General features: G+C 32.7%; 1 protein-coding gene across 1 annotated transcript in view; it reads right to left on the reverse strand.

The window, feature by feature from the left end:
- LOC134692371 (methionine--tRNA ligase, cytoplasmic-like) overlaps positions 1–12946 on the reverse strand; it is a 49571-nt gene that overhangs the window by 17601 nt on the left and 19024 nt on the right. The window contains 2 exon segments of the mRNA XM_063552822.1: positions 12208–12325; positions 12800–12895. Coding sequence (XP_063408892.1) covers positions 12208–12325; positions 12800–12895 — 214 coding nt within the window.

Raw genomic sequence — 12946 nt, forward strand, 5'->3', positions numbered from 1 at the left:
TGTAAAGGATAACAAATTTAATTAGTGATTTTATTTCTGGTAGATGATATTTTAAACTTCAGTTCTCCTAATGGTATTATGTAACACATGTAAAAAAAATTAAATGAATAAATATCTTGATTTGCTCACATTTATATTTTATGCAATAAGCTTAATGCCTGCACACATTTTTTTAGCTTAAATCCTAGGGTTTAAGACTAATGCCAAACATCATTTAGGCATTAGACTTACTGCCTAGGCGTTAGCTTATTGCCTAGTAGTTAAGCTTAATGCCTAATTTCACCTATTGCCACTAACATATACATTAAAACAGTCATATATTAAGATTGCGAATCAAATCTTTCTACCTCATTAAACATGTTAAATATCAATCAGATGAAATAGTCATTGCTGTTTTAGCAAGGTCATTTGCCAACAGATCAAGTACTTATTTTTAACCTTCAGAGTTTAGTCATATACAATACATTTATATAAATAAAGCCTTTTTAATATAAAGTTACTGTTTAAGTTATTAGCATTTATTAAAAAGGAGATGTTCTGCTTTACAAATTATCCAAAGATCAACCATCAATTCTCTTTTACAGATCATTGCAAAAATTTTGAATGTCAATATCAAATCAATTGTCACATTTCATGGAATATTGAAAACTGTTTTTGTCTCTATTTTGTCCTTCATATGATAATAACCTTATCAGTTTAATCTATATCTAGTTTTAAAAGGAATTCAATTATCAAACGCCGTAAAATTGTACACATTTTAATGGTATCTTTAAACAACAGTAGAAAACTGACATATCAGCAAGTGTCCTTGCACTTATTATATTTGAAACAAGAAGAGAAACAAATACAAATTAAAAACCAATTGTTCAGAGAACAATTGAAGGTCTTTCCATCAAAACAATGTATTTTGATATGAAAAGTTGTGAAACTAAGTTTAAAATGTCATTTCAATCGTCAAATGATAGCTCCTAGTAAGCTGATTCCAAAAATATATTGTTTCCATACATTTTTTTTAAATAAGGGAGATAATTTGTTACTTCCGGTTTGAAAAATGTTACTTCCGATTATATTTGAATATTTACTTGACACTAATTTCAAAAATATCTGGTTCTATATACTTTTATATTAATAAAGTACAACAAAATAGCTACTTCCGGTTTACAAAAGGTCACTTCCGGTTGTTTTTTTCAAGGTTAAATGGTTTGATACCTTTTTCTAAAAGTTGTATATCTTTATCATGTACACATATTGAATAAAAGCAAAGGTCAAAATCTAGAACGTCAAATTAAGCTATGACCTTGAGATCAATTTCAAGGTCATAAACCAAGGACCTCAAATCAAAAGACCATAGGTCTAAATTATATTTAGTTAATGAGTTATATCACCAAACGCGTATTTTTAAATACAAGAGGGGAGAAAACTCCCTTTTACATTCAGCGTACGCTTGCAATCAAAATTTACATCTTACGACATGTCGCAACTAACAATTTAGTAAAAATAATTTGTTGATATCTTATACAGTCTTTGGATATAAGTGAAAATAAGCCAAATTCAAATATTAGAATATGACCTAGTCCTTTGACCTTGACCTAATTTTCATTTTTAGGGACCAAGGACCTCAAATCAAAAGATGCTAGGGCTCTATCACTTATGATTTATAAGATAGAAATTCATATCACTTATATCAGATGCATAAGGGGAAATAACTCTCATATGGAGCGGTCATATCGCTTCGGTCAAAATAGGACAAATCATGCCAAGGATATAACGAGCAATTTTGTAAAATAAATTTGTCATAATCTTTTACGGTTGCGAAGGAGATGCGATAACAAGGAAAACAGTGTTTGGGGAGATAACTCCTACAAAGAAAAGTATTTGTTTACGCAGGGTAAATTTCAAAAGCGCATAAACTGTTCGATATCATATACAAAATATCTAAGCGACATATTGCGAAACAAATGTTTATCGTTTATCGCAAGAACAAAATTAGGCAGAAGAAAAAAAAAATAATCAATAGAAAAACAATAGGTCTTTCCACAGAAAAGTGGAAAGACCTAATTAACCAAAGTATTTGCTTCTACAGTTTTTCTCCATCTTCAATACTTTCAACCAAACACTTATAATTATTTATAAGTAGGTAACTGACATTTTCAGCCATAGAGACTATTCGCTGATCATTTCTGCCATTTAAAGTTTATCTCTAGCATAATGATTTTCAAAATAAAAGCCAAAATTCATTTAAATGTTACTCTCAAAGTTATTAACATTTACTAAATGGAAGTTTCTAATTTACAAATTATCCAAAGATCAAAATCAAGTTCATCTATAGATCTTTATCTCCAGGTAAAAAAACTTTTTCTCCAGGCAAATTTGACTCTCCAAGTAATAAGAATTTGAGCTGAATTAGGTAGAAATTGACCATATGTAAATTTTAATAAATATCAATACATCTGTTAAACTATTTCTGTTTGAAACAATCTCCTAGCAATGTCTGCAAAAGTGCAACTGTTTGAAAATTGAGTTTGTTATAAGAAGCTTTGGGTTTTCCAATAATTTTGGCTTAAGCATCACTGAAGAGACATTGATTGTCGAAATACACATCTGGTGTTGAAAAATTGGTACATGTACTGTTCATGTTATTATTAAATTGGAAAATTTCTTATTTACCAATTATTCAAAGATCAACATCAAATCCCTTAACAGATCTTTTCCTGGTGGTAAAAGTTGTCATTTAAGGCAAATTTATCCATATGATTTTTTAAATGTAACTCTCCAAGTTTATGTTTAGGAATTAATTTCTTCCTGTCATGCTCTATGCACATTTTAACATGGGTAGGCATTATATTTGTTGGTATTTTACCCTGAGTGTTAGCAAGGTGTAAAGTATGATCAAAAATAATGCCTACCCATTTTAAAAAGTGCATAGAGCATTCCATGAAGGAATTATTTCGATTCAAATAGGACACATACAGTACTTTTATAGGTCAAAGCATACGAAAATGTTTTAGGAATATTTGGCTATTCCTGTTTCCTCCCCATGCATTATGAATATTTCCATATTAAATAAGTTTAAAAACTAATAGCAGAGTTAATTTATGATGTTTTAATAACAATATATCATAACATTTTATGTAAGCAGCTAAAACAAGTGAAACTGCGAGCTACTGCTCACTGATGATACCCCCGCCGCAAGTGGATAATATTAATAGTGTAAAAATATGGAAGTGTTCGGTAAACAGGAAGTTGTCGAGTGATGAATCTGAAAACGCATCACATGGTAAAGCTGACTTATATAAACCCTGAAACCATATTTCAGAAATCCTTGTATTGTAGTTCCTGAGACAAATGTGACGAACATTTTCAACTTGGCTATCATGTGTAAAATCATACAAGTGTTCGGTAAACAGGAAGTTGTCGAGTGATCAATCTGAAAACGCATCACACGGTAAAGCTGACTTAGATAAACCCTGAAACCAAATTTCAGAAATCCTTGTATTGTAGTTCCTGCGAAAATGTGACGAAAATTTTAACTTGGCTATCATGTGTAAAATCATACAAGTGTTCGGTAAACAGGAAGTTGTCAAGTGATCAATCTGAAAACGCATCACACGGTATAGCTGACTTAGATAAACCCTGAAACCAAATTTCAGAAATCCTTGTATTGTAGTTCCTGAGAAAAATGCGACGAAAAATATTCATGGGACGGACGGACTGACTGACCGAAGGACAGACATAGGTAAAACAGTGTACCCCCCTTTTTTTAAAGCGGGGGTATAATAAATTTATTTTACTAGAATAAACATGAAAATAGCGAGAATGTTTAAAGTAAGTTTGTGTTTATGTGTCAAACATATTTTGTGTTAATCAGAACATGGCTTTGTGTACAAGGTGAAATAATGACGTCACATACGAATAGCATTTTTTATGTAGGAAAGTTTCTAATTTACAATTTTTTAAAGATCAACATGAAATCCATTTACAGATTGATTCATGCTGGTAATAATCGTCATTCAAGTCAAATTATCCATATGATTTAAATATTACTCTCCAAGTTATAAGCATTTATTAAATGGGAGACTTTCTAAATTACAAATCATCCAAAGATCAAGTGTTCGGTAAACAGGAAGTTGTCGAGTGATGAATCTGAAAACGCATCACACGGTATAGCTGACTTATATAAATCCTGAAACCAATTTCAGAAATCCTTGTATTGTAGTTCCTGAGAAAAATGTGACGAAAATTTTCAACTTGGCTTTCATGTGTAAAATCATACAAGTGTTTGGTTAACAGGAAGTTGTCAAGTGATCAATCTGAAAACGCATCACACGGTATAGCTGACGTAGATAAACCCTGAAACCAAATTTCAGAAATCCTTGTATTGTAGTTCCTGAGAAAAATGTCACGAACATTTTCAACTTGGCTATCATGTGTAAAATCATACAAGTGTTCGGTAAACAGGAAGTTGTCGAGTGATCAATCTGAAAACGCATCACACGGTATAGCTGACTTAGATAAACATTGAAACCAAATTTCAGAAATCCTTGTATTGTAGTTCCTGAGAAAATGCGACGAAAAATATTCATGGGACAGACGGACTGACTGACGGGGGTATAATAAATTTATTTTACTAGGATAAACATGAAAATAGCGAGAATGTTTAAAGTAAGTTTGTGTTTATGTGTCAAACATATTTTGTGTTAATCAAAACATGGCTTTGTGTACAAGGTGAAATAATGACGTCACATACGAATAGCATTTTTTATGTAGGAAAGTTTCTAATTTACATTTTTTTAAAGATCAACATGAAATCCATTTACAGATTGATTCATGCTGGTAATAATCGTCATTCAAGTCAAATTATCCATATGATTTAAATATTACTCTCCAAGTTATAAGCATTTATTAAATGGGAGACTTTCTAAATTACAAATCATCCAAAGATCAACATCAAATCCTGATACAGATCACTGCCAAAATTGTGAATGTCAATACCTATTCAATCAATTGTCATATTTCAGGGGATACTTATCACTTAATGTCTTTATTTTATCCTTCATATATTCCAAACTGTTTTCAAAACCTTATCTGTTAATTTTTCTTTTGTCTTTATCTAATTCTTCATATGTTACAAACTGTTTTCAAAACCTCATCTGTTAATTTTCTTTTGGATTCATTCTTATCCTTCAAATGTTTGAAACTTTTTCCATAATCTTATTTGTTAATTTTACATCTAGTTATAGAGGAAATATAATTATTTATCACCTAAAGATTTTACACATTTCAAGGCCATCTTTAAACAATAATTATCCAACAATTTGGTCAATTGAACAACAAGCTATATATAAATTTTGACCTTCTGAATATTTCTGCCTTTGTCAGATTTTCTATATCTATAATGCACGATTTTCAATATTATAGAACAGGGCTTTCAAATCTTTTGAAATAAGGAGGCACCTTTAAATAAAGTAGCAACTACCTGTAGCTATCATGTGTAATTACCTGTAGTTATCATGTGTATTTACCTGTAGCTATCATGTATAATTACCTGTAGCAATCATGTGTAACTACCTATAGCTATCATGTGTAATTACCTGTAGCTATCAGGTGTAATTATATGTAGCTATCAGGTGTAATTACCTGTAGCTATCATGTGTATTTACCTGTAGCTATCAGGTGTAACAAAATGTAGCTATCAAGTTTAATAACCTATAGCTATCATGTGTAATTACCTGTAGCAATCATGTGTATTCACTTGTAGCTATCAAGTGTAATTACCTACAGCTATCATGTGTAATTACCTGTAGCAATCATGTGTATTCACCTGTAGCTATAAAGTGTAATTACCTATAGCTATCATGTGTAATTACCTGTAGCAATCATGTGTATTCACCTGTAGCTATCATGTGTAATTCCATGTTGCTAACAAGTATAACAAGTGAAACTGCGAGCTACTGCTCACTGATGATACCCCCGCCGCAAGTGGATAATATTAATAGTGTAAAAATATGCAAGTGTTCGGTAAACAGGAAGTTGTCGAGTGATGAATCTGAAAACGCATCACACGGTATAGCTGACTTAGATAAACCCTGAAACCAAATTTCAGAAATCCTTGTATTGTAGTTCCTGAGAAAAATGTGACGAAAATTTTCAACTAGGCTATTATGTGTAAAATCATACAAGTGTTCGGTAAATAGGAAGTTGTCGAGTGATCAATCTGAAAACGCATCACACGGTATAGCTGACTCAGATAAACCCTGAAACCAAATTTCAGAAATCCTTGTATTGTAGTTCCTGAGAAAAATGTGACGAAAATGTTCAACTTGGCTATCATGTGTAAAATCATACAAATGTTCGGTAAATAGGAAGTTGTCGAGTTAGTGGAAGATATTAGCACGCAAAATCGAAGGAATTGTGCAAATGATGATACAAGCATGAAAATTACCACAAAGCATCATTTGTATATACTTTAAAAGAAACAACTGCTGGCCATTAAAAAAAAAACATTTTTTCAAGATGGCCACCGCCGTTTTCTAAAATGACTGTTTTTTCAGTTTGAAAATACTGATTTTTTCTGGAAAACATTTCGTTTTCCTTCTTTTAGTGAAAAATAGCTGTCAGGTTTGGTAGCTACCTTCTTTACATGTGAATAATTCACTAGACATGAGTATTTGACACATACAGGGTATGCGCATGCGTGAAAATGTCACAAAATTCATTTAAAAATATTTTAACTATTGACTATAAAATAAGTGATTTGGGATTTTTAATGATATTATGATTTGGTTTGATAACATTTTTCAAGGTTATGACACACATGATTTAACAATTTTGCGCATGCGCAAACTATTTATAGACATAATGAGTGATTTGTATGCACTACCAGGGCAAACTGGTATAAATCGTAGTTCATCTCATTACTTTAAAAAGCAAGTAAGTGTAAAATCTATGATGCCACTGTTTAAAAACAAGCCAATTTAGTTGCAATGATCAGGTATTTGATGGATAAGACGGAAAGTGTGGTTAAAACGAGAAAAACATCAATAGTAACGGCAGATCAGCCACTTTTGGTAATGGATATTCAGTGTGAATTGCCTGATTTGTACAGAGAAGATAAGTTTATCGTCATGTAAGGTGGATTTCACATTGAAATGACTTGTTATGAAATTCTGGGTGATATATTACGTGAAGGTAGATGGACACATGTGTCATGTGTCTTCACTATATAAAACCATTATTGCAACACCTAAAACGGCATATTCTTGTATGTATGTTCAAATGTACCTAGGACTAGACACGCGCATCAGATAACTACTAGTATGTGTTTTATCTTGAAAGGTATATATCGGCTTAAAAAAGCTAAACACAGAAATTATAATCATGTCATGACTCTGTGACGTTCAATGATTTGATAGACTGGCGTAAGAAAATAAAGTCATCTCTACCACATTTCAATTCCTGGCGTTCAATTATTAAATAAGAACTTCTTGTGAATTTGGTAGTATGCTTATTTTATGAGTCAGATTTTATACAAAAAGTCCATATAAAGCATGATACTGTATTCATTTAGGTCTTGATAGTGTAACATATTCTCGATCGTGACCGACCTTCTCCGAGATATGGCTTTCCTTCTCTTAAGTCACCCACAGGTGGCAATTGATTTTGAAAATGATAATTTTACTGTACGTTAGACCAGAAAATATTTTTCTTATACCACAATTGATCAGACAAACACAGAATAATGCAATTGTAAAGGGCGATGTGTTGTCATAGGTTTAACTGAAGATCTCATTAAGACGTATTGATGGTAGCTAGACCAGAAGTCAGTAGACTACTAGTATCAGATAAATTTGCAAGAAATAGTGGTTTGAGGCATTCTATAAAAGATGAACGACTTAATGAACACACAAGGGTTTCTTTAAAAAGATCAAAGGCAAATAATTTGAAGATCGTTTGAAGCAAATACAAAACCAAGGAGAACCAGTTTCTGATAACCACATGAAAAAGAACAACTCCTATTATGTCGGTAAAATAAAACTGTAAACGGTTTTTTTTTTAAACAAAGCTAGAGCTCTTAGATATCTTTTCTAGACTTTTATTTTTTGTCGCAGTGCACAAATTGATTTGGAATATTTCTCAATCCATAAAGACAAACTGCTCCTCCGTTTTTGTCTTCGGATGTCATTTTAAACAGTGGTATTAAATCGGTGCAAATGGATGAACTTGTAACATTTGTAATTTGCAGATCCAAATTCTGACACATTTATCGTTGATAGAGCAGCAATGGTTAATTCCAGGCCACCTTGAAGGGAATCAATATTGGATGATTTTGTAATTGTGTTATACGGCCTTAAAAAAATCATACATCGATAAGTATTCAAGAGTAGATATTGTGTTAGATTTACTAAATGAATCATTGAAAGGCTAGATGTGAGAAGACAAAAGTTGGGTTCTGGAGTAGTTTTCTCTATGAAGATGACAACGAAACGAATTTTTTCAAGTGTCTTGCCGACAGAAATGCTTCTGTAGAGACTAATAACGATACTCTCCAGATACCCCTTGTAATCAGGGAGAGGCAGATATACGAATGTTTGTCCATGTTCGGCCTGATTATGAAAATTGTTGTAAGACGGTAATATGAGGTAGCACCGACACAGATGTCGTAGTATTAAGAATTGCAGCACTCCAAAAATATAGTGGAACAAACTGTGAATAGGTTTTGGCAGGAATGAAGACTTTTAATTGCTTCCTGTACGTGATATATCAAATGCGTTTGGTCCTCGTGTAGCTACTCTTCCTTTCATTCATACATTCAGTGCATGTGACACGAAGGGAATAGGTCAGATTGGATGACATAGGATGTATTTCAACATGTAAGGGACGTACTTATTTCTTTGCTGCAGTATAAAGACACATACAAGGACATAAAAGAAGCATTCGTTTGCATCATGTATGACAGAACACCGTCACTATTTGCTGTTAACGAGGCACGATGTAAATTTTTACCCAGGAAGCAGCGGCATTGTGATGTAGTTCCGCCTACAACATGTGTACAAGAGAGTTTTTTTCGGAGCACATCCAAAGAGCAGCGTATCAAGGAGGATAAGTTTGGGCTCAGCCTGATTTATGTACCAATTCATGAACACTGGGGTTGGACGAAAGAAAAAAAAGTTGCATCCTCCTGTCTGGAACTTTTGAAATGAGGAGGCGAAAAACCCAGTTGTGTTGGTGACTGTAAATGCTACCGTTCTGTCCTTCCTTGTACGAGTTTTGTTATTGGCTACTGTCCGATAATTTTAAGATAACGAACCTGTCTTTCTAACAAAACTAGGCATTTAATCTTAACAAAGAATGTGATATCACTTGTTAAATTGATGAACATTATAAAAAAAAAATACATTTTCTAAAATTTTGCCGCCATTTTGAAACCGGAAATCACTCCTTTTTGTCATTTATGTGTTGTTTTTCCGTACTTTAGGAACTGTAATTTACGCTTAATAAAACCTCACATTGGATTATACCTATAACACAACTTTCAAAGATTTACAACTGGATGTGACGCCATTTGCAATATGATCGGTGGCCATCTTGAAAAAAATGAATTTTTTTTATGGCCAGCACCTGATTTCTTTAAAATATCGTTTAGTCCACCTGTATACCAAATTTCATGCTTGTATTTCATACTTGTGTTATTACTTGTTAAGTTGATGAAAATTATTAAAATATTTTTTACGTATTTGCATCTAATTTGGAACCGGAAACCACTATTTTTCTTCAGTTATGTGTTGTTTTGTCGTACTAAGGAGCTGTTTTTAACGTTTTGTCATATCTTACATTGAATTATACATAACACATCTTTAAAGGATTAAAATCCCTTGTAAAATTGCTTGAAAGTAAAAAAAATCGAAATTTTTTACTCGTTAGCCGACATTTTGAAACCGGAAGTCACCTTATGTTTCATTAATGTATTGTCTATTCGTTATTTATGAACTGTCATTTTCTTTTTATCAAATCTAGCAATGGATTTAACATATAAAACACCTTTCAAAGGATTAACAAATATTGGCTAATTTGTTATGACGCCCTTTTCAAAATGTGTGGTGGCCATCTTGAAAAAATGATTATTTTTTTCTGGTCAGCAGCGGATTTTTAATAAGTATCATTTAGTTAACCTTTATACCAAAGTTCATGCTTGTATCACGATTTGCACAATTATGTCCTTAATATCTCCCACTAAGTGATCAATCTGAAAACGCATCATACGGTATAGCTGACTTAGATTAACCCTGAAACCAAATTTCAGAAATCCTTGTATTGTAGTTCCTGAGAAAAATGCGACGAAAAATATTCATGGGACGGACGGACTGACTGACGGAGGGACAGACATTATGTGTAAAATCATACAAGTGTTCGGTAAACAGGAAGTTGTCGAGTGATCAATCTGAAAACGCATCACACGGTACAGCTGACTTAGATAAACCCTGAAATCAAATTTCAGAAATCCTTGTATTGAAGTTCCTGAGACAAAGGCGACGAAAAATATTCATGGGACGGACGGACTGACTGCCGGAGGACAGACAGAGGTAAAACAGTATACCCCCCCTTTTTAAAAGCGGGGGTATAATAAAGTTTATTTTACTAGGATAAACATGAAAATAGCGAGAATTATTAAAGTAAGTTTGTGTTTATGTGTCAAACATATTTTGTGTTAATCAGAACATGGCTTTGTGTACAAGGTGAAATAATGACGTCACATACGAATAGCATTTTTTATGTAGGAAAATTTCTAATTTACAAATTTTTAAAGATCAACATGAAATCCATTTACAGATTGATTCATGCTGGTAATAATCGTCATTCAAGTCAAATTATCCATATGATTTAAATATTACTCTCCAAGTTATAAGCATTTATTAAACGGGAAACTTTCTAAATTACACATCATTCAAAGATCAACATCAAATCCTGATACAGATCACTGCCAAAATTGTGAATGTCAATACCTATACCAATCAATTGTCACATTTCAGGGGATAATTATCACTTATGTCTTTATTTTATCCTTCATATATTCCAAACTGTTTTCAAAACCTGATCTGTTAATTTTTCTTTTGTCTTTATCTTATTCTTCATATGTTACAAACTGTCTTCACAACCTCATCTTTTAATTTTCTTTTGGATTCATTCTTATCCTTCAAATGTTTGAAACTTTTTCCATAATCTTATCTGTTAATTTTACATCTAGTTATAGAGGAAATATAATTATTTATCACCTAAAAGGTTTTACACATTTCAAGGCCATCTTTAAACAATAATTATCCAACAATTTGGTCAATTGAACAACAAGCTATATATAAATTTTGACCTTCTGAACATTTCTGCCTTTGTCAGATTTTCTATATCTATAATGCACGATTTTCAATATTATAGAACAGGGCTTTCAAATCTTTTGGAATAAGGAGGCACCTTTAAGTAAAGTAGCAACTACCTGTAGCTATCATGTGTAATTACCTGTAGTTATCATGTGTATTTACCTGTAGCTATCATGTATAATTACCTATCAAGTATAACAAGTGAAACTGCAAGCTACTGCCCACTGATGATACCCCCGCCGCAAGTGGATAATATTAATAGTGTAAAAATATGCAAGTGTTCGGTAAACAGGAAGTTGTCGAGTGATGAATCTGAAAACGCATCACACGGTATAGCTGACTTATATAAATCCTGAAACCAAATTTCAGAAATCCTTGTATTGTAGTTCCTGAGAAGAATGAGACGAACATTTTCAACTTGGCTATCATGTGTAAAATCATACAAGTGTTCGGTAAACGGGAAGTTGTCAAGTGATCAATCTGAAAACGCATCACACGGTATAGCTGTCTTCGATAAACCCTGAAACCAAATTTCAGAAATCCTTGTATTGTAGTTCCTGAGAAAAATGCGACGAAAAATATTCATGGGACGGACGGACTGACTGACAGACTGACGGACTGACGGAAGGACAGACAGAGGTAAAACAGTATACCCCCTTTTTTTAAAGCGGAATATTCATTGGACGGACGGACTGACTGACGGATCGACGGACTGACGGACTGACGGACTGACGGAAGGACAGACAGAGGTAAAACAGTATACCCCCTTTTTTAAAGCGGGGGTATAATTACCTGTTTCAGTCATGTATAACTACCTATAGCTATCATGTGTAATTACCTGTTGCTATCATGTGTTTGACAACTGTGTAGTTATCGTTAGCTCCTAGCATTGTACACGGGAATATGACAGAATGGAATGGAACATTGTCTTTACCAAGGAAATTATACATATCAACCTGAAAACAAAGAATAAAATACAAAATATATTATACAAAAATAAAATATCATAATTTCTTATCTTAATATGCATATTCAATAATATAGGTCGCCGGATCACTGTCCCTATGTCAAGCTTTCTGCCACTTTGCTCAACAATTATTAATGAGCTGAATCTTAATTTTATAAATTGATTTTGTACTGAATGTTGCTATTCCATCACAATAACTAATCTTCAATGGTTTTGGACTTCCTATTTGGTCCTTTTTGTTTTGATTGCTCACAAATGAATTTATATTTTAGCTTCCCAGGTTTTTTGTCTTCAACTTTTTCTGATGAAGAAGATCTAGAAACATTACATTCATTAAAGTATATCCATCTCTTAATGATAGTTATCTGACATCAGTATTAAAACTGTGCGGTAGTTCATTTCCTGGTTTATACATGGCTCATAAAGACGAATAGACTGGTCCTCTAACTTTATAGAGTACTACCTTGTCTGGATTATTCCACCATTGCTCCCAATGCTCTGTGTAATTGGCTGTTATTGAAATATATCAAATGGGTGCATCAAACCATACATAGAACACCTGTCAAAAAGGACAATTATACATACATATAGGTCTTTTTCATACATACAG

Source organism: Mytilus trossulus, chromosome 12 (genome assembly GCF_036588685.1).
Source record: "Mytilus trossulus isolate FHL-02 chromosome 12, PNRI_Mtr1.1.1.hap1, whole genome shotgun sequence".
Lineage (NCBI taxonomy): Eukaryota > Metazoa > Mollusca > Bivalvia > Mytilida > Mytilidae > Mytilus > Mytilus trossulus.